The sequence below is a fragment of the Cebus imitator genome, unplaced genomic scaffold (assembly GCF_001604975.1).
Source record: "Cebus imitator isolate Cc_AM_T3 unplaced genomic scaffold, Cebus_imitator-1.0 Scaffold183, whole genome shotgun sequence".
Taxonomy (NCBI): domain Eukaryota; kingdom Metazoa; phylum Chordata; class Mammalia; order Primates; family Cebidae; genus Cebus; species Cebus imitator.
The window spans coordinates 3,340,466-3,366,734 of NW_016107498.1; the positions used below are offsets into that span (position 1 = coordinate 3,340,466).

Here is a 26,269-nt window from a genome sequence, read left to right on the forward strand (position 1 = left end):
AAAAAAAAAAAAAAAAAAAAAAAAAAAAAAAAGGAAAAAAGAAAAGAAACGCAGGTTACAAAATAAAGAAGTCGGGGGTCGTGGAATGTGGCTGTATTCTCAGTACACCAGCATCTTACCTCCTGCTGCAGGACTCTTCCTACAAGAGGATATGTCCTGTGGAAAGCAGAAGGTGGTAGAATTCCTCTCTAACCCTCTTCTCCCTAACCAAATTACCCGTACACATCAGCTGTCTGTTGTGCCGTCATCTCTACCTAGAGGCAAGCAGAGAAAGAATCCTGTCAGCTGCACTTAACGCACGCCTGCCCAGAAGGTTCTTTTCTGTAGTGGTGAGCGCGGTGACGGGAGGACCTACGGGGCCGGGATCTGTGTCTACCTAGGCCATGGGGAAATCACTCTGACCAGCCAGCCACTCTGATTATTCACACAGTTCACGCATCTCCACACTTCATCTAGACAACTTAAAACCGCAATAAAAGTCATGCTATCACAGGCAACACGTATATTATTTTTTTGGGCGGAAGACAAAACAAACATACCAAATGGAGTTCCCAGAGGTAGAATCAGAAAATCAAAACAAAAGCCAACGAAAGGATGACAAAAAATATAAAAGACCAGAATTTCTTGAAACACAAGCACTTAAGATTTATTTGGTAACTTCTTTAGAACTTAAACTGAGAATATAAAAGTTAGATAAATAAATATTAATTTTGACGTCCAAGTTTTCAAAACATTGCCTCCTAATTGATGAAAAACTTTAAGAAAAAAATGTAAATCAACCTTCCTGGGACTTTCATACGTCGACCTTGAAAACACATTCACTCAACCTTGGAACAACTCTAAAATAATAAAGCGCTATTCTACAAAGATCTATTTTATACTTTCTGAAAAGTGTTGACTTAGCTGAAATCTATTTTACCAACCAAGTTTGCTAAAAAGTTGAGAAAATAAATGGTTGCCTGATATTTAAACACTTTAAAGCTTTCAAAATCATAAATTAGTATGCAGAAAGCAAAAATAAGAGAGTACATATGAAACATCCAACCCGTTTTTGAAAAGCCAAAGGAAAAATCACATTTATGGATATGGGCAAAGTACTGTAGGGAAGCGGGTCAGCGGGCAGATGTCCCATCGGTGTAGACGAGAGGCTACTCACCAACCATGGCACTCACTTCCCCAGCCATGAGCGTCTCCACCGTCTCGTTGTACAGGTTCACGTCAATGATACCTTTGCGAATCGTTTCTCCTACTTTGGCTCCTAGTAACACGGAGCCGGTAGTTTCAAATATTGAAGCTAAAATGCACGCCTGCCTCAAGGTCACCACACCAGAGCCCACGGCTGTACCAAAGGAGTTGGCAACATCGTTTGCACCAACAGAAAAGGCCAAGACGAAAGCTATGATGAAGCCCAGAATGACCATCCACAAATACTCATCCATGGCCATTTTGGAAAGCGGGTGCCAGGTACTTTTCTTTTGCAGGAAGATTTTAAATAAACAAAGCTTGAGGTTATAAACTTCGTAAGGCCAAGAGTTCCTGTAAACAGTGAGTTTGCGCTGGAAAGTGCTGGACAGTGTTAGAGGCTGGACGAACTGCTAGCTGCTGGTTTTCAAACTACTGTCAGGACAGTTCATTTGGTTGTGTTCAGTCAGCAGTAAAACACATTCCATATTTTTCCTCCCAATCTGGGAAAGCTGTGATGTCTCCTCCTGTAGCAGAAAGGAAACAAAAGAAATCAATTATACTCAGCAACCTGTAACAGTTCGTTCTTTCAGAAATAAATGTTTTAAGCCTGCTAATGGGATCTAACTTTGGCATGTGACGGGCCTGACCATAACACAATTCAAGAAAGCTTATAATGAGGATAACCACCCCCAACCAAAATCAACAGAAAAACCTGCTTTCTAGAATTTCAGGAGTTGAAGCATGCTTAATAATCACAAATAGTCATCCTTACTAGGTTACGTTTTTATGCAATTGGAAAAACATATTTGGTCATTATTTTCAGAGAGGAACAACGGTCTCAAATGAGCAAAAGATTAAGAAATGAGAAATACAGTTGCATGGGTTTTCAAATATGTAGAATGTGCCCAGTTTCCTGGAACATCGATAACCAAATCAGTCTGTGACACCGCCAGGTGTGGCCAACCACCCACCTGCACATTTACGTGTAAGCAACACACACAGTGTATTATCATGCATGTGTCTGGGGGAGTTTACAGGCCTGGCAAGAGGTCACTCATCTGAAGGGTGACAAAGGCAGGAACTGAAGGGCCCCACAGAGGAACAGAGAAACCTAGACAGCGAGGCAATCCTGTCACGATGCCACTATCTCATCCCACTAGGAGGAAAAGCTAGGTGTCCCACCAGGGCCAGGGAGACCCTGTAGGCCTCCCAAAAGCTCAACTGGCCTCAGCCCCTCTCCCCTCCCCCACGATGCCCTGGTGTCACTGTCCTTTTGCAATCCCTTGGAAACACCAGGCACACTCTCACCTCAGGGCTTTGGCACCTGAGGATCCCTCTGCAGGAAGAATCTTCCCCCACAGCTGCACAGCTCCCCACTCTCTGCATTCAGGTCCCTGCTCAAATGTCACCATTAAGAGAGGTCTCCCCTGACCCCAGAAGGAGCAGTCCCTCCCCCACACCACTGCTCCTGCTTCTGGGAGAGGAGATGCCACAAGACACATCCATGAAATAAAAATGTCACTGCATGCTTCATAATTATGGTATTCTATTATTGGAGAGCCAAGGCACTGTATATGTTTTTTGAATGGCATCAGGCACATAGAGTGGTATATTCTTCATGAATGCTTATTGAGTCGAACTGAATAAATATCACACCATATACAATATAACAATTTGACCCATCAATAAGGTTATTTAAAGGGAAAAAACAGGACACACAATTTTATGTACACTGTGGTTGCGGCAATGTTGAAAATGCATATAAAAGACCGGGCATGGTGGCTCATGCCTGTAATCTCAGAACTTTGGGAGGCTGAGGTGGGTGGATCACTTGAGGTCAGAAGCTTGAGACCAGCCTGGCCAACATGGTGAAACCCCATCTCTACTAAAAATACAAAAACTAGCTGGGCCTTGTGGCACATGCTTGTAATCCCAGCCACTCGGGAGGCTGAGGCAGAACTGCTTGAACCTGGGAGGCAGAGGTTGCAGTGAGCCAAGATCATGCCACTGCACTCCAGCCTGGGTGACAGAACAAGACTCCATCTTAAAAAATAAATAAATTAAAAATAATAATGCAAATGAAAATGCCAAAGGGTAAATATACCAAAATTACAACAGAGGTTGAGCAGTAATGTGATAGATGACTTTCTCCCTTTCCTCCCTAAACTGTATGCTGTGGTTACATGCTTTTCAAATGAAAATAATATATAATAAACAAATCTACAAATGTATTGAGCATCATTGATGTGCAATGCTACAGGCACACAATGAAACAAAAAATATACAGGTCTGATCGTTTCTAAGATTTTTTAGCCTGTGCAATTTTGGAGATTCAGCTCTCAAGTGAGACAAATGAAAAGACCACTCTAAAGGCAAAAGACAATATTCCACTGAAAGAGCGTTTTATTAATCTGACAGACACACTAAATCTATGCATGAAAACCAAAACTTTAAACACTGAGGGCCAGTATGATCTATCTCAAGATATAAAGAAATTATTGATAAAATCTTGTTGGCCAGGCCACCTTGCCAATAGGGCAAACATGAATAATATTCAATTATTGACCGAGAAATATGGAATGAACAAAAATGGATGTGGTCCTGGCACATCTTGGAAGTCCAGTGAAGGAAACAGACACGAATCATATCAACACACAAATCTCTATAAACTGGTGACAAGAACTTTGCAAGCGGGAGACGGCGCCACACAGAGTCGTAAGAGCACGGCTGGCGGGACCTGGTCCAGCAGGTGGCAAAGGCTCACCTGAGACCTCAGACAGCCAGAGTCACTCTGGGCCTGGTGTGGGGTGGGGGGCACTCATTCCAAATGGTTCTCATGGTGGAAAGGAGGGGCCTGGAGGCAGACCAGGGTGTGGGGAACCAGGATGAAGGTTGGGTGGATCTGGTTAAAGACTGGCCACCACGTGGACAGTGGGGTGCCACTGAAGGGTTTTAATCAGAGAGGGGTGTTGGCATGACCAGACTTGGTTTTTTGGCCTGTTTTCTTTTTTTTTCTTGCTCTGTCACCCAGGCTGGAATGCAGTGGCACAAGCATGGCTCACTGCAGCTTAACCTCCCAGGCTCAAGCAATCCTCCCGCCTCAGCCTTCTCAGTAGCTGGGGCTACAGGCGTGTGCCACCATATCCTGCTAATTTTAAAATTTTTTGTAAAGATGGGGTTGCCCTATGCTGCCCAGGCTGGTCTCAAACTCCTAGGTCAAGTGACCCTCCTGCCTTAGCCTCCCAAAGAACGGGGATCACAGGTGTGAGCTACCATGCCCAGCCCAGCCTCAGCAATTTTTCTTTTGTTTTTGAGACAAAGTCTCACTCTGTCACCCAGGTTGGAGTACAGTGGTGCGATCTTGGCTCACTGCAACCTCTGCCTCCTGGGTTCAAGCGATTCTCCTGCCTCAGCCTCCTGGGTAGCTTGGAGTACAGGCACCCACCATTATGCTAATTTTTAAATATTTTTGTAGAGACAGGGTTTTACCACGTTGGCCAGGCTGGTCTTGAACTCTTGACCTCAGGTAATCCACCCACCTTGGCCTCCCAAAATGCTGGGATTACAGGCGTGAGTCACCACACCTGGCCCAGAAGATCTTTCTGGCTGGCTGCAGTGTGGAGACCACATTAAATAGAAGACAAGTGAGAACATGGAGGGCGAGTCAGAAGCCCGTTGCATGGTTTAGGCTTGAGAGGAAGCATCTGGGACCAGGGTGTGGACAGTGATGGGTTGGAGGGAATACGATGATTTAAGAGAACTACAGCGGCAAAATCCAACAGGACCAGGTGGTGGATTAAACACGGGGGTGCAGAGAGGATACATGGCTTCTGGAACTGAACTGAAAAATAACCGGGTAGGTTGTTCTTCTCTTTGCATTGTTTTTAGTTTTGTGTTTTGGGGCTAGGACGGGGTTTGACCATAGGCGGGCTTTTGACTGGGTGAAACTAGCTGGGTTTACTGTGCCTTAAAGGAGTCCCTTGCTGTTCACCTCGAATATGGCAGTGGCTGTACTACTGTACGTGTTGTCAAAACTCACGAAACTCACATAGGTGAGCCACAGGAGCACCGTGGATGGGAAGCGCAGCGGGCATGAACCCCCAGCAGCTTCGCCCTGGCCTGGTTTCGCTTGGGGAGGTTGTTAATCACCTTGATATTCCCCTTGGCACCGTCTCTGCCAGGAGATCCCCTCTCCTACTTACCCAGTCTTAGACAATTCATTTCCACAATTGTGCCTATGCTCTGTTGCGTGGCTTTTCTTCTTCACATTCACACCCTCAGCCCACCAGCCTAGTCCAGCAAGCACCTGCCCGAGGAGGAAGGCTTGCCACCTTCTTTCCTCTCTGTGGTTACAAAAGGAACATTCGTTTCTCCTGCATGGAGAAAGGCAATGAACACAGGACCTGCAGTCAGGGTCTCTGGGCCCATTCCTGTCCAGCCAGCTCCTGGCTCTGCAACCCAGGGCAAGTCACCTCAGTGACTCACCTAAACCATGGGGACTGGGGCCACTGGTTACGAGCAAACGAGAAGGCCCAAGCTTCAACGCCAGCAATCAATACATGGTGACTATTACCATTCTTAGCAGATAAAGCCCTGGGGCAATGGTCGGGAAGCTTAAGGCCCCATCAAGGTTCTGTTCCTCTCTAGTGGCTGACCCTGGGTACCTCACACATACTTTTTGAATTGCAGCATCTATAAAATGGCGATAGTGATGGTGCATGCACTTTACAGAATTATTCTGAGGATCAAACTTAATTGGGTAGAAATTAAGTTTCATCTCAAGCAACTTGAAGTTACTGGCATCACTGTAGTCACAGAAGAATAACAAATGAGAGGTCTCAGAATCCTTCTGGAAGGATCTTTCTTGGGCAGCCCTGTGCCCCACCCTCTTCCCAATCCTGTGGGTTTCCCCAGCCTCCTCCCTTAGACCTGCTCTTCTTCCTCAACACGCAGACTCTGGTCTTGTTTTTGGTTAAAGACTGAGAAACATTGTAAGGGACAGGGACTTTTTAAGGGATGAAGGGAGGCGAAGAGGTAAAGAAGAGAAACACTAGAAAGGTGCTAAGAAAAAAACACTCAGCATGGTGAAGACACTTTGGAAAACTATTGGCAATTTCTTTTCTTTAAGATGGAGTATTGCTCTGTTGCCAGGCTAGAGTGCAGTGGCACGATCTTGGCTCAATGCAACCTCCATCTCTTGGGTTCAAGCAATTCTCCTGCCTCAGCCTCTGGAGTAGCTGGGACTACAGGCACGTGCCACCACACCCAGCTAATTTTTGTATTTTTATTAGAGATGGGCTTTCACCATGTTGGCCAGGATTGTCTCAATCTCTTGACCTCGTGATCTGCCTGCCTCGGCCTCCCAAAGTGCTGGGATTATAGGCATGAGCCACCTCGCCCAGCCAATTGGCAATTTCTTTCTTTCTTTCTCTCTTTTTGGAGATGTAGTCTCACTCTGTCGCCCAGGCTGGAGTGCAATGGTGCGATATCTGCTCACTACAACCTCTGCCTCCCAGGTTCAAGAGATTCTCTTGCCTCAGCCTCCCCAGTAGCCAGGATTACAGGCATGTGCCACTGTGTCCAGCAAATTTTTGTATTTTTAGTAGAGACAGGGATTCACCATGTTGTCCAGGTTGGTCTTGAACTCTTGACCTTAAGTGATCCACCCACCTTGGCCTCCCAAGTGCTGAGATTACAGGTGTGAGCCACCGCGCCCAGCCAACTATTGGCAATTTCTTAAAAGTGAAGTGTCCACTCGTTACATGTCCCAGCAGCCCCAATCTGGGATGTATTTACCCAAGAGAAACAGCCCATGTCTACACAGGAAACACTCTGCTGTGCCTCTTGAATATGGCGGTGGCTATACTACTGCACGTGTTATCAAAACTCATGAAACTGTTCACTCGCAACTGCTGAGCTTTATTTACTGAAGTGCATACGGTCTACCTCAAAAAAGTGATCAGAAAAAATACAGGTCATAAAAGGTAATGTTCACTTTCGATATTTTCCCTTATCTATATTGCAAGCGTTGACCCCACCTCCACCAAGTCCCCCAGGATGGCATATAGATTACGTAGTGAAAAAAAGAAAGAAAAAAGTTCTCTTTTCAGTGAGAAAGGGAATCTGCCACTAAGACGCAGTAAATCTGGCCAGTTCACTCAATCAAGCAAGGGCTCAGGAACAGGTGATGTCACAGCACATTTAAAACAATGGCAGTGAGGAGACAGATAGAGGAGGGGCTGACTTAGCACTGCTGATGGAAAGCCCACAGAGGCTGGGCGCAGTGGCTCACGCCTGTAATCCCAGCACTTTGGGAGGCCGAGGCGGGTGCATCATGAGGTCAAGAGATCAAGACCATCCTGGTCAACATGGTGAAACCCCGTCTCTACTAAAAAATACAAAAAAATTAGCTGGGCATGGTGGCGCGCTCCTGTAGTCCCAGCTGCTCGGGAGGCTGAGGCAGGAGAATTGCTTGAACCCAGGAGGTGGAGGTTGCGGTGAGCCGAGATCACACCATTGCACTCCAGCCTGGGTAACAAGAGCGAAACTTGGTCTCAAAAAAAAAAAAAAAAAGCCCACAGAGATGGGCGCGGACGTGACTCTTGCAGGGCCAGGGAAGAGAGGGCTCTGGGGCCAGCCTACGGACCTCCCTTCAAATCCTCAAGGAAAGAAAAGCCGGCTTTCTGGAGACAAGCCTTCCAGATGGCTTCTAGAGGATTTCATGGTAGAAACCCATTCATTAGTATTTTAGTTTATGGCAAATAAAAACGTTTCAGCTGAAAATCATTCCCACGGGGGACCACAGACTTTAAATCCTTTTAAAAATCCTTTAAATCTGAAGTTCTGGACTCTTCATAGACCAAGAGCTACAAGGACATCACTCAGAGAAAGTCTGAATGTGGGCAAGCTACAATCACAGGGTCACTCTGATCTGTGACCCCAAAGTCAACTCCGAAATCCGTTCTGCAAGGCTGTCATGAATCTGTGATGAAAGGTTCTATAATATTATCTCCTGTAAGTACAGTTAGAAATGGTTTAAACAGTTTAAAAAAACAAACAAAAAAAAACAGTAGTTATCTTCTTATTGAAAATGTTTCTTGGCCAGGCACAGTGGCTCATGCCTGTAATCCCAGCACTTTGAAGGGCCAAGGCGAGCGAATCACTTGAGGTCAGGAGTTTGAGACCAGCCTGGCCAACATAGCAAAATCCCGTCTCTATTAAAAACACAAAAATTAGCCAGGCATGGCTGTGTATGCCTGTAATCCCAGCTATTCCGGAGGCTAAGGCAGAGGCATCACTTGAACCTGGGAGGCAGAGGTTGCAGTGACCTGATATTGAGCCACTGCACTCCAGCCTGGGTGACGGAGTAAGACCTTGTCTCAAAAAAAAAAAGAAAATAGTTCTTGTCAACTCACCAGGCCGGGTCAGATGCACAGCAACTCCAGGGTTCTGCTGTGAGTGAGGAGCACTAAGGGCTATGGGTGCTCCTATGACATTTTCTTAAGCTCCTATGCTTAAGAAAATAGGCAAAGACTTTGAAATATGGGCAAATAATGCACAAAGACATGGACTGTAGTGTCTTTTATTATGATCATAAAAAAGAGGAAACAGCTAAATGTTCCAGTCAGGGGTGTGGCTAAGGAAATACTGGCAACGTTATAAAAGATGAAATATTAGGTAGTCACTCCAATGATTAACTTGAGAGATTTTCATGACACTGGAACACAGTGGTCCTAAGTGAAACATGTGACATAAGCCATATGACCTCCACTTTATTTAACAGAGCACCACCTAAGACTTTCAGGAAATAAGCCCAAAGGCTAATTGTGCTGCTCGTTTATTAGGTCTCTTTTTAATTTTTTGACGTTATCCAAAATTTTCTTTTTTTTTTTTTTTTTGAGACAGAGTTTCGCTCTTGTTACCCAGGCTGGAGTGCAATGGCACGATCTTGGCTCACCGCAACCTCCGCCTCCTGGGTTCAAGCAATTCTCCTACCTCAGCCTCCCGAGTAGCTGGGACTACAGGCGTGTGCCGCCATGCCCAGCTAATTTTTTGTATTTTTGGTAGAGACAGGGTTTCACCATGTTGACCAGGATGGTCTCGATCTCTTGACCTCATGATCCACCCGCCTCGGCCTCCCAAAGTGCTGGGATTACAGGTGTGAGCCACTGCGCCTGGTCTTCCAAAATTTTCTACCATGTGCAATGACTACTTTTATCACTGGAGCCCCGTTCAAAACACTATAAAGTACATTTTTTTAAAAAAGGAACTTATCACAAAAATAGGCTTAGTTTTCTTAAATAAACACAATGAATTTACCATGAATCTATTTATGTTTTCAGCTGGGGCCTCAATTTTTCTCCAGGCTTACTACCTACAATGTAAAACATAAAACATATCATATTTTCCTTTTATTTAGCTTTGCTTTTCACTGTCAAGAATGTCCTTTGGTCTCAGTATTGGAGCACTTGGTAAAAAGGTCTCTGCGTGGTGTGGAGTCTTCTACTATATTCCAATTATTTATTTGTTCCTTTAATTTGATTTTTGAGACAGAGTCTCAGTCTGTTGTGCAGGCTGGAGTGCGGTGGTACGATCATGGCTCACTGCAGCCTCAAGCTTGTGGACTCAAGCAGTTCTCCTGCCTCAGCTTCCTGAATAGCTGGGACTAGAGGCAATCGCTACCACACCCAGCTAATTTTCATTTTACTTTTTGTTTTGTTTTGTTTTGTTTTTTGAGACGGAGTTTCGCTCTTGTTACCCAGGCTGGAGTGCAATGGCGCGATTTCGGCTCACCGCAACCTCCGCCTCCTGGGTTCAAGCCATCCTCCTGCCTCAGCCTCCCCGAGTAGCTGGGACTACAGGCACACGCCACCATGCCCAGCTAATTTTTTGTATTTTTAGTAGAGACGGGGTTTCACCATGTTGACCAGGATGGTCTCGATCTCTTGACCTCGTGATCCACCCGCCTCAGCCTCCCAAAGTGCTGGGATTACAGGCGTAAGCCACCGCGCCCGGCCCTCATTTTACCTTTTTACAGGTTGTGGGGGGTGGGGGGCTCTCCCTATGTTGCCCAGATGGTCTTAATCTCCTGGGCTCAACCAATCCTCCTACCTCAGCCTCACCGGCAGCTGGGACTACAGGCACGCACCATCATGCTTGGCTAATTTTGTTTTCTTTTTGGTAGAAACAAGGTCTCATTATGTTGCCCAGGCTGGTCTCAACCTCCTGGGCTCAACTGATTCTCCCACCTCAGCCTCCCAAAGTGCTGGGAATACAGACGTGAGCCACTGGGCCCAGCCCTGGGTTCAATTTATATTCCAAAGGGCCCATGCTGTCACACAGAGTCTTTCTCTGAATTCTTCCTTCATCTTCCTTATGCTTCTCTTGAGGTTTGGCCCTCAGGACTGAACTGAATAGAAAACGTCTTGATGGTGCCAAGAACTCTGCTGGCCTCTTTTCTCCTGAAACAGTATTTGAGGCTAATGCTCACAAGAAGCAACCTATAATTACTCTTTTATTCCTGTTTTGGTTTACAGAGTTAGAGGATCATTAGGGTTTGAGGAGACTTTAGCAGTAATCGAGTCCAATTTTGGGCATTTTAAAGATGTGGCTGTTTTAAACAATGAGTCCCTAAATGACTGTCTCCTTCCCATGAGTCCACACCACACCACAGTAGGAGGCACTGACATGAAAGCAAAGCTGAGAAACTGGGAAGAGATGCTCCTGCCTAACATTCGCCAGCCCCTGATGCTACGAGGTCCAACTCTGGGCGCTGAGGTTCCCTGGGGTCCTGGCCTAAGCTGGGGGTGGGAAGGGAGAGACATGGGAAGGAGGGAGGCTACTAAAGAGAATGGACTCCCAAGAATGCTGCAGGGCCCTCAGACTTTGAATTGTCAAGATCAGATGACATCTTCTGGTCCTGTCCAGCTCTATTATTTCACATCAACCAGAGACCACAGGGCCAGGAAGAGGCAGTTTAGCCTGAACTGTGAGCCACAGGATTGTCCTGTGGGGAGGGGTGGAAAATTCCGCCCCTGCCTTGAGCAGTGCAGTCAACGGCCTTCGTGGGTTTGATTCTCTAGCTAAGACTCCTGCTTCGGACCCTGTGGGCTCAGCCTTCCCTGCCCTTTTTCCTTCCAGGTCTCGTTCCGGCTCTGTCCACGTTCCCGCCACATTCTTCTCATTCCCACAGGGAAGTTTCTTCCCAGCCTGTAAAGCTTCTGTGATAGTTAGATGTTTTCCACACAGCCTCTTACCTTCTGGGAAGGCACTGCATAAATCTACAATAAGTAAATCTAAGTACATTTTTTGAGATGGAGTCTCGCCCTGTCGCCAGGCTAGAGTGCAGTGGCACAGTCTCAGCTCACTGCAACCTCTGCCTCCCAGGTTCAAGTGCTGCTCCTGCCTCAGCCTCCTGAGTAGCTGGGACTACAGGTGCCCACCACCAAGCCCGGCTAATTTTTTTTTAATTTTTAGTAGAGATGGGGTTTCACCATGTTGGCCAGGATGGTCTGGATCTCCTGACCCTGTGATCTGCCTGCCTCGGCCTCACAAAGTGCTGGGATTACAGGCATGAGCCAATGTGCCCAGCCTAAGCACATGTATTTTTAAAGGAAAAGGAAATAAACAGCAAAAATAATTAAAATGAGATAAAGTTAGAGGAGTTAGGATGATTTGGCCTGAAGAAGAAAAGATTTTGAAGGTCCAGCATGGCTTACATGGAAAATATTTTTTTTTAATGGAAAGGCTGCCTTAGGACAGGTAAGTGCCATCCTTGGTGATGTTCCTATGGAATCCGAATGACCGTATGATGGGTAATTTTAAGATTTTGTTCTTTTCATTTTAAATTTACAATTCAATGAGTCCATGAAAAAGTTATTATAAGGAAAAGTGTATCAACTTCTCTTTGTCTAATTTGAGGACACAGCACAAGGAAACAGTCTTTCATTTAACGAGGACGGTATTTCAGCCAGGTGAGGTGGTTCATACCTGCAATCGAAGCACTTTGGGAGGCCAAGGTGTGCAGATCACTTGAGCCCAGGAGTTCCAGACCAGCCTGGGCATCATGGCGAAACCCCATCTCTACCAAAAATACAAAAATTACCCAGGAGGCTGAGGTGGGAAGATCACCTGAGCCTGGGAGGTTGAGGCTACAGTGAGACTGGAGTGTTGTCACTGCACTCCAGACTGGGTGACACAGGAGGACCCTGTCTTTAAAAAAAAAAACAAAAAACTGTATTTGGCTGAGCACAGTGGCTCATGCCTATAATCCCAGAACTTTGGGAGGCCAAGGCGGTGGATCACCTGAGGTCAGGAGTTCGAGACCAGCCTGGCCAACACAGTGAAAATTCTCTACATTGTAAAAATCTGTCTCTACTAAAAATACAAAAAATTAGCCAGGCATGGTGGTGGGTACCTGTCATCCCAGCTACTCAGGAGGCTGAGGCAGAAGAATTGCTTGAACTAGGGAGGCAGAGGTTGCAGTGAGCAGAGACTGCGCCATTGCAACAACTGGGCCAGGCACAGTGGCTGACGCCTGTAATCCCAGCACTTTGGGAGGCCAAGGCAGGCGGATCACTTGAGGTCAGGAGTTTGAGACCAGCCTGGCCAACATGGTGAGACCCGATCTCAACTAAAACTATAAAAATTAGCTGGGCATGATAGCAGGTGCCTGTAATCCCAGCTACTCGGGAGGCTGAGACAGAGGACTCGCGCTTGAACCCAGGAAGCAGAGGTTGCAGTGGGGCAAGATCACGCCACTATACTCCAGCGTGGGAGACAAGAGCAAAACTCCATCTCCAAAAACAACAACAGCAACAAAAAAAAACCTGTATTTGGATAGGAGAAACACATTTATAATGGAATAGGCTGCAGCCCACCAAAGTGAGCTCCCACTGGAAATGTGGACTCCCCAGCAGGAGAGACTTTTAAAGTAGATCACTGCCTTGCTGAAGAGTCTGAGGCACACGACTGTCTGGGAGTGAGGGACAAGAATAGCCAGCTTTATGCATTTATTCCCACTCTCTAACACAGAAAAGGCTTCTCCTTTCTTCCTTTGCGTATGCACTATAGATGGATTTCCCGCCCTTGCAGGTATTCTAGGTACATTCTTCACTCATAACCAAAAATAGATATTCATGAGCAAATAGCTTACCATATGAAACTTCTACCGAATGACAAACCTAGCATCACTCGTTCCAATTCTGTGCCCTGAAATGTTGGACTGTTCGGCTAAGTTCCAAGAGCTATATTAGGGAAATACTTTCCTTTCAGCGACAGTTTAAAATGGAACCATGTATGAAAATAGATATGGCTCTTACATGTTTATTTGCTAACTCTGTTTGGATTCTACTGGAGGTTCAATAAAAGTATGGATGGTGCTTATAAAACTTTCATTGCCAGTACAACCACGTATTCTTTCTGTTAATGCAACATTAATATAAATAGAGGAACTGACAAAAGAAATTATCTTAACTCCTTTCCATGCTCAACTTACAGTCCCACAATTCTTGTTATCATTCCAGAGATTCTTAAGCAATTGTTCTTAGGCAGTGGAAAAAGCAACAGGGGACAGACGATTATTAAGTTGATCCAGGCTGTCTCTTCCACTGTGCCACGTGGGAGAATCTGTTCAAGTCTCTGAATGCTTTATCAGAACTCTGAAAACCTGATTCCACTCCACCAATAACTTGCCAAGTTTGCAGTATAAACACGCTAAACCACAGGCAATGTAGTCCCAAGAGTGCTCATTTGATTGTTAAGTCAGGTAGAAATTTAGCAGTTCCTCTCCTCTTCTACGGGGACTACTGGGAGTGAAATCTTACTAAATTAAGAAACCATGAGCACTGGCTTGATATTATTAATACCTTCAAAGAACCATAGAATGGCAGTTAAAAAAACACAAAAGAGGCCTAGCACGGTGGCTCACGCCTGTAATCCTAGCACTTTGGGAGGCCAAGGCAGGTGGATCACGAGGTCAGGAGTCTGAGACCAGCCTGGCTGACATAATGAAAGCCCATCTCTACTAAAAATACAAAAATCAGCTGGGCGTGGTGGTGGGCATCTGTAGTCCCAGCTACCTGGGAGGCTGAAGCAGAAGAATCACTTGAATCTGGGAGTGGAGGTTGCAGTGAGCTGAGATTGCACCACCGCACTCCAGCCTAGGCGACAGAGCGAGACTTCATCTCAAAAAAAAAACACAAAAGAGAAAAGGCAATTTATAAGATTTCTTTGAAAACAATTTCCTCACTCTGAGAATGCTCATGGCTCTTAAATCCTTATGCAAGATCAAGATAATTTTCCTTGTACTCTGTGCAGGAGAGGCCATGGGGGCAGAAGGGGTGCAGCCCCACCGTGTCCCCTGACAGATCCAGTGTGCAGTCTGATGAAGTCTGAGTGGGTGTGGTCTATGGCTAGCAGCCACCATGATCCACGAGGGCCTGACTTGGGGGTAGCAGCCAGGCAGCTGAAGGCTGCTACCAAATCATGCGGAAGCCCCTGGGCCTGGCCTTCCAGACCCCGAGGGCATCCAGCCAGCAGGGTGTTCTGTTTGCTGGCCTACACACGGCAACTGAGCATCTCCGCCATGCAGCTGGCCCTGAGACGGCAGCAGCACGAAAAGGCCTCCAGGCCAAGAGTGGAACAGGGCACAGGACTAAGCAAAAGGTCTGCATTTGGACCAAAGGGCACCCTGGCAAATCTAAGCCCGGAGTGAGCCCTCGAAACTGTGGGAGGGAGGTGCTAACAGCCCAGCCTCCAGCCCACCTTTCCTCCTTCCCAGAGGTCAGGACAATCACAGCCCTTCCCTTCTCCCACCCACTGTGCCTGTAAAGAGGGGCTGAGTGACCCAGGCATCAGAGTCACTCATTTCTTTCCTCGCCTCTTCTCTCACTGCATGGAATGTTCAGAGATGTCAGCTGATTTCCCAGGTACACTCATGGGGTGATGGACACAATGCGTACAAATAAAATACCCAGAAAGCAACCCCCCAAAAAGGGGAGCTTGCTAAGCTCCCTGTGCCTGCGTTTTTCCTTTAGAAAACTTGGGGCTAGGCTGGGCGTGGTGGCTCACGCTTGTAATCCAAGCACTTTGGAAGGCCAAGGCGGGCAAATCTCCTGAGGTCAGGAGTTCAAGAGCAGCCTGGCCAATGTGGTGAAACCCGTCTCTACTAAAAATACAAAAATTAGCCAGGTGTGATGGCAGGTGCCTGTAATCCCAGTTACTCAGGAGGCTGAAGCAGGAGAATCACTTGAACTCACGAGGAGGAGGCTGCAGTTAGCCGAGACTGTGCCATTGCACTCCAGCCTAAGAGACAAGAGCAAAACTCCGTCTCAAAAAAAAAAAAGGAAGAAAGAAAAAAGAAAACTTAGAGCTAGAGAGATGGTTTTGAGGTCAACATAGAGCTTTCTTATAAACTGGAGGGCAACCAGATAGAAGCTACTCTTTCATGATATTTTAAATTAGTTAAGAAAGAAAAAGGAATATGTAATTATATTGCCTTTTATCATTAACTACTTAATTATCTTTAGCAGAGCTGTGTGTCTGTGTGTGTGTACGTGTGGTAGACTCAAATCACTATCTAGTGTCACTCCTTTCAGCCTGAAGAACCTCCTTTAGCATTTATTTTTTATTTTTTTTGAGACAGAGTCTTGCTCCATCGCCACGCTGGAGTGCGGTGGTGCGATCCCGGCTCACTGCAACTTCTGTTTTCCGGTTTCAAGCGATTCTCCTGCCTCGGCCTCCCGAGTAGCTGGGATTACAGGCACGCACCACCATGCTCGGCTAATTTTTTTTTTTTTTCGTATTTTTAGTAGAGATGGGATTTTACCATGTTGACCAGGATGGTCTCAATCTCTTGACCTCATGATCCACCCACCTCGGCCTCCCAAAGTGTTGGGATTACAGGCATAAGCCACTGCGCCCGGCACATTTTTTAAATTTTTTAATTATTATTATTATTTTTTGAGACAGTCTTATTTTGTCACCCAAGTTGGAGTGCAGTGGCATGATTTTTGCTCACTGCAGCCTTTATCCTCCTGCCTCAGCCTCCCAACTAGCCGGGACTACAGGCATGCGCCACGCTGCCTGGCTAGGTTTTTGGTAGAGATGAGGTTTCACTATGTTGCCCAGGCCGATCTAGAACTCCTGGGCTCAAGCAATCCTCCAGCCTTGGCCTCCCACAATGCTGGGATTATGTGCCTCCCTTCCTCTAGTGAGGCAGGTCTGCTGGCAATGGATGGAATCTCTGTTGTTATTTATGTGGCAGCGTTTTTATTTTGCCTTCACTTTTGAAAGACAGCTTTGCTGGGTTAGGATTCTTTTGGCACTTTAATATGCTATCTGCTGCCTCAGCCTCGTCCCTCTAACTTGAGTGCCAACGGACTTGACAAGTCACTTCTCTCTTGAGGCTTCCAAGGGTTTCTCTTTGTCTTTAAAATTCTGACTGGGCTATCTCTAGATGTGGATCTCTTTGTGTTTATCCTAATTGGAGTCGGCTAAGCGGTCTGGATGTGAAGATTCGTGTTTTTCATGAAATTTGGGAAGTTACAATAAATGGCTACAGATTTTTAAAAAAATTTTTTGAGACAGCCTCACTCTGTCACCCAGGCTGGAGTACAATGACGTGATCTTAGCTCACTGAAACTCCACCTCCCGGGTTCAAGCGATTCTCCTGCCTCAGCTTCCCAAGTAGCTGGGACTATGGACATGCATCACCACACCTGGCTAATTTGTGTATTTTGGTAGAAATGGAGTTTCACCATGTTGGCCAGGCTAGTCTGGAACTCCTGACCTCAAGTGATCCACCCACCTTGGCCTCCTAAAGTGCTGAGATTACAGGCGTGACCCACTGCGCCCGGCCGTGATTATTTTTAAATGTTTAAATATTGTTTTCTGCCCCTTCTCTGTCAGTTCTCCCGCTGGTGCACTGAATGGTGGCCCACATTTCTCTGGCACTCTTCATTTTTCTTCATTCCTTTTTTTTCCCTTTTCTTCAGATGGCAACATCTTATTCTTGTGGATCTTTCTTCTGGCACCTATAATTTACTATGGAGCCTCTCTAGCAGGTTTTTAATCTTGGTTATTAGACTTTTCAACTGCAGAGTTTCTTTTAAAAAATGTTTTTAGGCTGGGCGCAGTGGCTCACCCCTGTAATCCCAGCATTTTGGGAGGCCAAGGTGGGTGAATCACGAGGCCAGGAGTTTGAGACCAGCCTGGCCAACGCGGTGAAACCCCATCTCTAATAAAAATACAAAAAATTAGCTAAGCATAGTGGTGGGCGCCTTAATCCCAGCTACTCGGGAGGCTGAGGCAGGAGAATCGCTTGAACCCAGGAGGTGGAGGTTGCAGTGAGTCAAGATCACACGTGAGACTCCATCTCAAAAACAAACAAACATTTATAGATTACAGTAAAATACACATTGCATAAAACTTACCATCTTAATGATTTTAAAGTGTATGGTTCAGTGGCATTAGGCATACTCACACTGCTGTGCATCCACTGCCACCATCCAATCACAGAACTCCTTTCATTTGCAAAACTGAAACTCTGTACCCTTTGAACAGTAACTCCCCATTCCCTCCTTTCCCCAGCCCCTTGCCACCAACATTCCACCTTCAGTCTATATGAATCTCACTGCCTAAGGATCTCAGGTGAGTGAAATCACACAGCATTTGCCCTTTTGTGACTGGCTTATTTCACTTAGGGTTCATCCATGTTGCTGCACGTATGAGGACTTCCTTCCTTTTTAAGACCAAGTAATATTTTCTTGTAGGTGTAGACCACACTGTGTTTATCCATTCATCCATCAGTGGACATGTGTGCTGCTTCCACCTTTCAGTGACCGTGAATAATACTGCTATTAAAATCTGTCTCCAAGACCACACTTTCAGTCCTTTTGGATATATACCCAGAAATGGAATTGCTGGATATGGTTAATTCTGTTTTTAAGTTTTTGAGGAACTGTCGCTGTTGTACTGTTTGACAGCAGCCTCATCATTTAGTGTTCTCGCCAGCAGTGCACAAGGGTTCCACTTTCTCCACATCCTCGTCAATGCCTGTCATCTTGTTGGTTTTATCTTTTTATATGATAGCCATCCTAATGGGTGGAGGTGGTATCTCATTGTGGTTTGATTTTCATTTCCCAAATAACTTGTGATATTGGGCATATTTTCACAGGCTTGTTGGCCATCTGTATTATTTTCTTTGGAGAAAGAAAGATCAAGTCCTGTGCCCATTTTAAAAATCAGGTCATTTGCTTTTTGTTGTTGAGTTGGAGGAGTTCTTTACATATTCTGGATCCTTATCAGGTATAAATTTGTACATATTTTCTACCATTTGCGAGGTTGCCTTTTCACTCTGTGGTATCCTTTGATGTATACAAGCTTTTAATTTTTATATAGACTAATATTTCTACTTTTGCTGCCTGTGCTTTTGGTGTCTCCAAATGGTTTTTATTTTTATTTTTTTGAGACAGAGTCTCACTCTGTCACCCAGGCTGGAGCGCAGTGGCGCAATCTAAGCTCACTGCAACCTCTGCTCCCGGGTTCAAGCGATTCTCCTGCCTCAGCCTCCTGAGTAGCTGGGATTACGGGCACATGCCACCACAGCTGGCTAGTTTTCGTACTTTTAGTAGAGACGGGGTTTCACCATGTTGGTCAGGCTGGTCTCAAACTCCTAACCTCATGATCCACCCATCTCAGCCTCCCAAAGTGCTAGGATTATAAGCATGAGCCACCGTGCCTGGCCAGGTTCTTTTTTTTCTTTTCTTTTTTTTAAAATAATTTCTATCTCTTCATGAATATTCTCTGTTTGATGAGTCTGCCTGCATCCAGTCTTTTAATTATTTAAACACGGTTCTTTGAATGTATATGTAAGGGCTGCTCTAAAGACTGTGCTAAGTTCAGTATCTGGGACCCCTCAAAACCAGTCTCCACCGTCTCCCTCACCCTGCCCCGTGTGCATTTCACATGAGCTGGTTTTTTTACACGTCTTATAATTTTTCACTGAAAACTGGATCTTTGAAATAATAAACTGTAACAATTCTGCTCACTGATACTCCCACTCCCCAGAGGCCTGCGGTTGTCACTTAATTGTGTGGGTACTTGGCTGAACTATTAATGATTCTCCGAAGTCTATTCCCCTACAGTGTGCAGCTGCCAGCCCTGCTCAGCTTTTCCCCATGTTTTTATATGTTAGTCTAACTTGCTAGGGATCACCTGTGGGATGGCACAAGCCACTTAGTGACCAGAGGCTGTGCTTATGCCCCTGTAGCCCACAGAGTTTCACCCTTGACCATGGCTTGTGTGTCTTGGAGACTCCTTTTGCAGTTCAGGGAGTAAGGGTTGAAGGCAGGTCTGAATAAAGGGGCAGCTCAAGAGTGTTCTTCAGGGAGCTGGAGTTATTCTATATCCTGTCTGTGGTGGTGCTCACAAAAATCTGTATATGTGTACAAACTCACAAAACTGTATACCAGAAAAAGTGAATTTTACTGTGTGCAAAAAAATAAATAACCAAGATTTACTATTAGAAAAATATCCCTTTTTTTTTTAAGATGAGTCTCGCTGTTGTTGCCCGGGCTAGGGTACAGTGGCGTGATCTCAGCTCACTGCAACCTCCACCTTTTGAGTTCCAGCAATTCTCCTGCCTCAGACTCCTGAGTAGCTGGGATTACAGGCACCCACCATCACGCCCAGTTAATTTTTGTTATTTTTAGTAGAGATGGGGTTTTACCATGTTGGCCAGGCTGGTCTCGAACTCCTGACCTCAGGTGATCCACTCACCTCAGCCTCCCAAAGTGCTGGGATTGCAGGTGTGAGGCACCGCGCCCAGCCAAAAATACAGTTCTTTATATCTGTACGGCTCTTACACCGCTGGATTCCATTTGATTACTTGAGTTTTTGGAAGTTCACTGCTTCCTAGTTAGCGGGGAGAGAGAAAATGAAAGCTTTCTTACACCATTGGTCGCTGAGGATAATTTCTTCTCAGAATACAGTAAAAATTAAACTTAAAAAATTATCATTCTAATAGTTAATAATATGATGCCGTCCAGTTTTATATTTGATCAGGAGACATTTCTTCGCGATGAGGCTTTGAGTATTTTCTCTTCAAGTAAAAACTCTGGATTTTGGCCAGTTGCAGTGGCTCACGCCTGTAATCCCAGCAATTTGGGAAGCCAAGGTGGGTGGATCACTTGTGATCAGGAGTTCAAGACCAGCCTGGACATCATGGTGAAACCCGGTCTCTACTAAAAATACAAAAATTAGCCAGGCATGGTGGCACACACCTGCAATCCCAGCTTCTCTGGAGGCTGAGGTGGGAGAATCGTTTGAACCCGGAAGGTGGAGGTTGCAGTGAGCGGAGATCCTGTCACTTCACTCCAGGCTGGGAGATAGAGCGAGACTCTGTTTCAAAAATAAAAAAGAAAAAAACCTCAAACTCTGGATTTATTTAATTGCTGCTGACATGCCTCACAGGCCTGAAGACACTATGACTTAAAGATCAGGGGGAAACCAAACAAATGTAAACAAAAGCAGAGATGGTAAAAATCAGGCCTGGCAGAAGGAGCTGCGTGGCCAGGCACTCTGCCCTCTAAGTCCCTAGGGACACTTAACCACACAGCAGCCAAGGCAGAAAGTGACAGAACATCCCAGCGATTCCCTCTTCCTGTGACAGCTGCCACTTTAATTTCAAGTCAGGTCTAAGGCAATCACTCTTTTAAAAACCTTTATAACAGATGAGCTCTTGTATAACTCCTAACACCTATGTTAACTACATTCATTGGTCTTGCTTTTGCTTCTAGTCTTCAGAGTAAAGGTAAAAACAAACAAGCAAACAAACAAAAAACAAGTAAAAAAACAAGACAAAAAAGAGGAAAATAAACTCAATTCAAGTTTTTAAGCTGAGATCCACGCTCTTCTTCCTCTTATAAAACACACCCTCTTTCAGGCTGGTGTGGTGGCTCATGCCTGTAATCTTAGCACTTTGGGAGGCTGGGGCGGGTGGATAGCACTTGGAGTCAGGAGTTCAAGACCAGCCTGGCCAACAGAGTGAAACCTCGTCTCTATTAAAAATATAAAAATTGGCCAGGCGCGGTGGCTCACACCTGTAATCCCAGCACTTTGGGAGGCCGAGGTGGGTGGATCATGAGGTCAGGAGTTCAAGACCAGCCTGGCCAAGATGGCGAAACCCTGTCTCTACTAAAAATACAAAAATTAGCCGGGCATGGTGGTGAGCACCTGTAATCCCATCTACTCAGGAGGCTGAGGCAGGAGAATCACTTGAACATGGGAGGTGGAGGTTGCAGTGAGCCAAGATCGTGCCACTGCACTTCAGCCTGGGGGATAGAACGAGACTCCATCTCGAAAAATAAAAAATAAAAAAGTCACCCTCTTTCTCTTGATGATCACCAGTTTTTCTGCCTTGTCCAAATAGCCTAGTCTCAGAAAACCCTTTTTATCTGCCCTATCCCTCCTAAAGAAGTAAAAAGACATTTTCTTTCTTCTTTTAAGGCATTCGACTTGTAAATTAACCAAATTTTAACACCTATTATTCCATCTTGATGTGGCACTGTGCACATCTATACTGACATGGTATGCAGGAGAGCTCTGGGACTCAACTCAGTTGGAACTACTTGGCAGCCAGGACATGCTGATGTCCTGGGAACTGTCCCCCAACAATTCTCACTGGGAACAATACTGACTATTGAGTGAAGGTGTTCACCACACCTCTTTCTTCCCCCCCCCCAGAGAAAATGAAGATGCGCCCATGTGAGGCATGTCTTCACTTCCTAAGGAAGTAATACTGCAGAGAGGAATGTCATGATTACTCCTCTCGGTATAACTGCAGGAGAAAGACACGAGATGATGAAGAAAGGAAGGTGAGCATGAACCGAAGAGCATTCCTCATAAGGATGACAAATGTAAAGAGGAAACTTGAAAAACCAGCTTTCTGAGTTCTGAGCATTCCAGGAAATTCTGTGAGTAACACAGGTTCTAAACCAAAGGCTAGGCAAAAACATGGTAGCACATGATTCCAGATTCCTTTCAGTTTATCAAGGTACTTGGTTTTCAATTAAGTTTAAGGCCTTAGTCCTGTTGAAAACAGATTCAATTCAGTCTGAATTTCAGCCTCAACGCCCAAAGGAAGACAGATACCGTTTTACTCCAGGCCCAGGCTTAGGAGAGACTCTCTCAATGGCCATCAGAAGTACTTATTCTCATGTGGCACTGAAAGAGCAGGTGGGGGAGGGGCCTGCTTTAGTGGGGGGACCCACTTTGTTCAAGATTTTCTTAAATTAAGTGCCACAAGCACCCAAACAGCTACCCAAAATAACCTTCTGATTAACGCCATGAGGACATCCTGGCAGCGTCTGGCAGAAGTAACTGAGGGAGCCAGTACTTTCTTGAAGTGCTCTCCCATTTAGTGAACATGGGTGAGATACACCGTGATACTACACAGATAAGTGCCCTGGAAACACTGGCTAGGGGATTCATTCTTTCCATCATCCTCATCACTGTCACTCAAAATACTAGCCGAGGCCTACTCCACATGGTTCCACCGTTCATGGCTTTGAATTTAACAACTTGAACTCCGGGCCTTTCTGAAATTTTAATGGATAATCATAACACCAGAAGTGTTATTTTAATTGAGTTAACAATATGCTAAAGTCCCCAGTTCCCTTCCATTGCTCTCTAAATAATACTGAGTGTGAGATCCTGCCAATTTGAGATCAGATTATAGAGTCTGTTAAGATCCAGTGTGGCAGTGAAAGCAGACACTTGCTGGATGCCTGTAATACTGCAGAATTAACCTTTTTCAATGAGCACTACACATCAGTTTGTGTGTCTTTCCAAAAGCCATGATCCCAAGTCTCTGCCTTAAAATGAGTCTGATATTTTCAGTGTAAAAATAATATTGGCTGGGCATGGTGGCTCATGCCTGTAATCCCAGCACTTTGGGAGGGAGGTCAAGGCAGGAGGATTGCTTCAGTTCAGGAGTTCAAGACCGGCCTGGACAACATAGTGAGATCTCATCTCTATAAAACATTTAAAACATTAGCCAGGTGTGGTGGTGCATGCTGGTAGTCTCAGGTCCAGGTACTAGGCAGGCTGAGGTGGGAGGATCGCTTGAGCTGGGGAAGTCAAGGCTGCCATGAACCCTGATGGCACCTCTCACTCCAGCCTGGATGACAGAGTGAGACCCTGTCTCAAAACTAATAATATGTGCACATAAAAAATTGCTAAATATAGAAAACAAGAAAGTAAAACAAGAAAATATCCTACGGCCCAGTATTGCAAAATAACAATCTAACTATGTAAAAGCAAGGCACATGTATGTATGTACCTGAGAAAGGAATGCTGCACTTATTACAAGCAGTCACTATCTCTAGGAGGTGAGCTTATGTGTGATTATATGTAACATTTTGGTGTACTTGTTTTATCAGTTGGACTAGGCACTACTTATATGAGCCAACTGAGAGGGCACTGCCAAATTAAATAAAATATAAAAGTCAAAATAAAATGAATTAAAATAAAATAGTTTTTTTTTTGAGATGGAGTTTCACTCTTGTTGCCCAGGCTGGAGTGCGGTGGCGAGATCTCAGCTCACCACAACCTCCACCTCCCAGGTTCAAGCGAATTCTCCTCCTCAACCTCCCGAGTAGCTGGGATTACAGCCATGTACCATCAGGCTCGGCTAATTTTGTATTTTTAGTAGAGACGGGATTTCTCTATGTTGATCAGGCTGGTCTTGAACTCCCAACCTCAGGTGATTCGCTCGCCTTGGCCTTCCAAAGTGCTGGAATTACAGGGGTGAGCCACTGCGCCTGGCCAATAGTTATTTTTTAAAAAGAAAGTTTTCCATTATTACATAAGTAATCTATGCTCATTGAAGAAAAAAAATTAACATACAGGTAACCAAAAAGAAGGGGCAAAAATCACATATAAGCCCACCTCCTAGAGATAGTTATTGTTTATAGTAAGTACAGCATTCTTTTCTCAGGTACATATATACATACATGTGCCTTGCTTTTACAAAAATGGGGCCATAAACACATAACGTTTTGTAACCTGCTAATTTTTACTTGATATACATCTAACGCCATCATTTTATGGCTGCATAGTGTTCTGTGCTATGGAAACACCATAAATTATTTAATCAGTAACTTATTAGGATAGTTCTGGGGATATTTTATTCAATTATTAGGTCCATAAATCTTGTGCAGTCTAATAATAATTAAAAAAAAATTTTTTTTACCTTTTCCTTCAAGTTTAACTTTCTTTTGACTGGACAGCTATAATGAGACAAAGCTGGTTCCAAACCACTTAACCACTTTAAATTTTAATGACACATTTGTGAATTAGCCAGAGATTGATTTTAGAAACAACATTTCAAGAAAAGACTGACTATTTAGTAATTCCTCTTTGTAAGGAAATGAAAATAGCTTTTTGATTGCCATTATTAAGAACCAAATTGAACAGACACTCAGAATGTTCCCTACTGGATATATAGTTATTGGGAGTTAGTGGGTTTCACGGAGTCTACCTATATTGAAAGGCTCATCCAGGGTTGACATCAGCTCCCTGTGTCCTCTGGATTGGGAAGACACATCTATCTTATCTATACATGTACAGCCACCATGTTCATTGGGCCTCATATGTTCTGAAAATAGACACAGATGTAGAAAATAACAGTGCATGCAGCCTCATGTCTGAGAGGTCAGTTTTCTGAAATATAATGAGGTCAAAAGATTGAAAGACTGAAGAGTAACATCAATATCTTATGACCAGGCAAACTAGAGTTTGGGTCAAACTGTCCTCACCAGTCTTTTCTCACCTCAAGCAATTTTTAACACTCTGCAAACATGTAATTATGTTATAAAAGCCAAGGGTTCTACAGATCCCCCCATTTTTTTTGAGACGGAGTCTTGCTCTGTCGCCCAGGCTGGAGCGCAGTGGTGCGATCTTAGCTCACTGCAACCTCCACCTCCTGGGTTCCAGCGATTCTCCTGCCTTAGCTTCCGGATTAGATGGGCTTACAGGCGTGCGCCACCATGTCCAGCTAATTTTTGTATTTTTGGTAGAGATGGCGCTTCACCATGTTGGTCAGGCTGGTCTCAAACTCCTGACCCCAAGTGATCCACCTGCCTTGGCCTCCCAAAGTGCTGCGATTATAGGCGTGGGCCACCGCGCCTGGCCAGATCTCATTTTCAAGTGCTGAAATATTAGGGCCACGATTCCCTGGCTAAGGTAGGATGTGTCTTTTTCAGACATGACAGTGCATTAGTTGTGTGACAGTTTTTATGTTTATCTTTATTATTATTTTTAAAAATCTAGCTCCTGCAGGAAGTGTGACACTTTTTAAACAGCACTGGCAAAACATGTCCTCAGAGAGCCCCTTCCTCATTATGATCACAAAAAGGTTTTATTGTCCTAAATGCTATACAATGTATAACAAATAGACACTCTCAGGCAGCCTGTGTTTCCAACCAGAGACACGTCTGTCAATCGAAACCACAAAGGAAAATATACAAAAGGGCACAGACATAACTAAATTCAGATGCATTTCTATTATGTGCAAACAAAGATGGGGGGAAGAGAGAGCAGAGAGATGAATAGGGGACTCCTAGGAGTAACTGTTTTTTTTTTTTTTTTTTTGAGACGGAGTTTCGCTCTTGTTACCCAGGCTGGAGTGCAATGGCGCGATCTCGGCTCACCGCAACCTCCGCCTCCCGGGTTCAGGCAATTCTCCTGCCCCAGCCTCCTGGGTCGCTGGGATTACAGGCACACGCCACCATGCCCAGCTAATTTTTTGTATTTTTAGTAGAGACGGGGTTTCACCATGTTGACCAGGATGGTCTCGATCTCTTGACCTCGTGATCCACCCGCCTCGGCCTCCCAAAGTGCTGGGATTACAGGCTTGAGCCACCGCGCCCGGCCTAGGAGTAACTGTTTTGATTGGGAAAGATAAGAATGGCCACCTTCCTGACTCTAGAGAACTCATTACAGAGGAGAAGGCAGAGCACTCACTGTGGCCTTAGCCATTCCAATGGAGTAATTAGAATTTATTTGTATTAAGTGCATCCTA

General features: G+C 45.1%; 1 protein-coding gene across 7 annotated transcripts in view; it reads right to left on the reverse strand.

The window, feature by feature from the left end:
- Positions 1-26,269, reverse strand: part of SLC20A2 (solute carrier family 20 member 2) — a 125,157-nt gene that overhangs the window by 52,293 nt on the left and 46,595 nt on the right. For 5 of the 7 annotated variants that reach the window (XM_037744760.1, XM_017545959.1, XM_017545961.2 and 2 more), the window contains exon 2: positions 1,157-1,709. In XM_037744760.1, coding sequence (XP_037600688.1) covers positions 1,157-1,445 — 289 coding nt within the window. In that variant the 5' untranslated portion in view covers positions 1,446-1,709. Of the gene's footprint in view, positions 1-119; positions 255-1,156; positions 1,710-12,601; positions 12,624-26,269 lie in introns of those variants that run through there. The other 2 variants (XM_037744761.1, XM_017545962.2) reach the window with 2 other exon arrangements.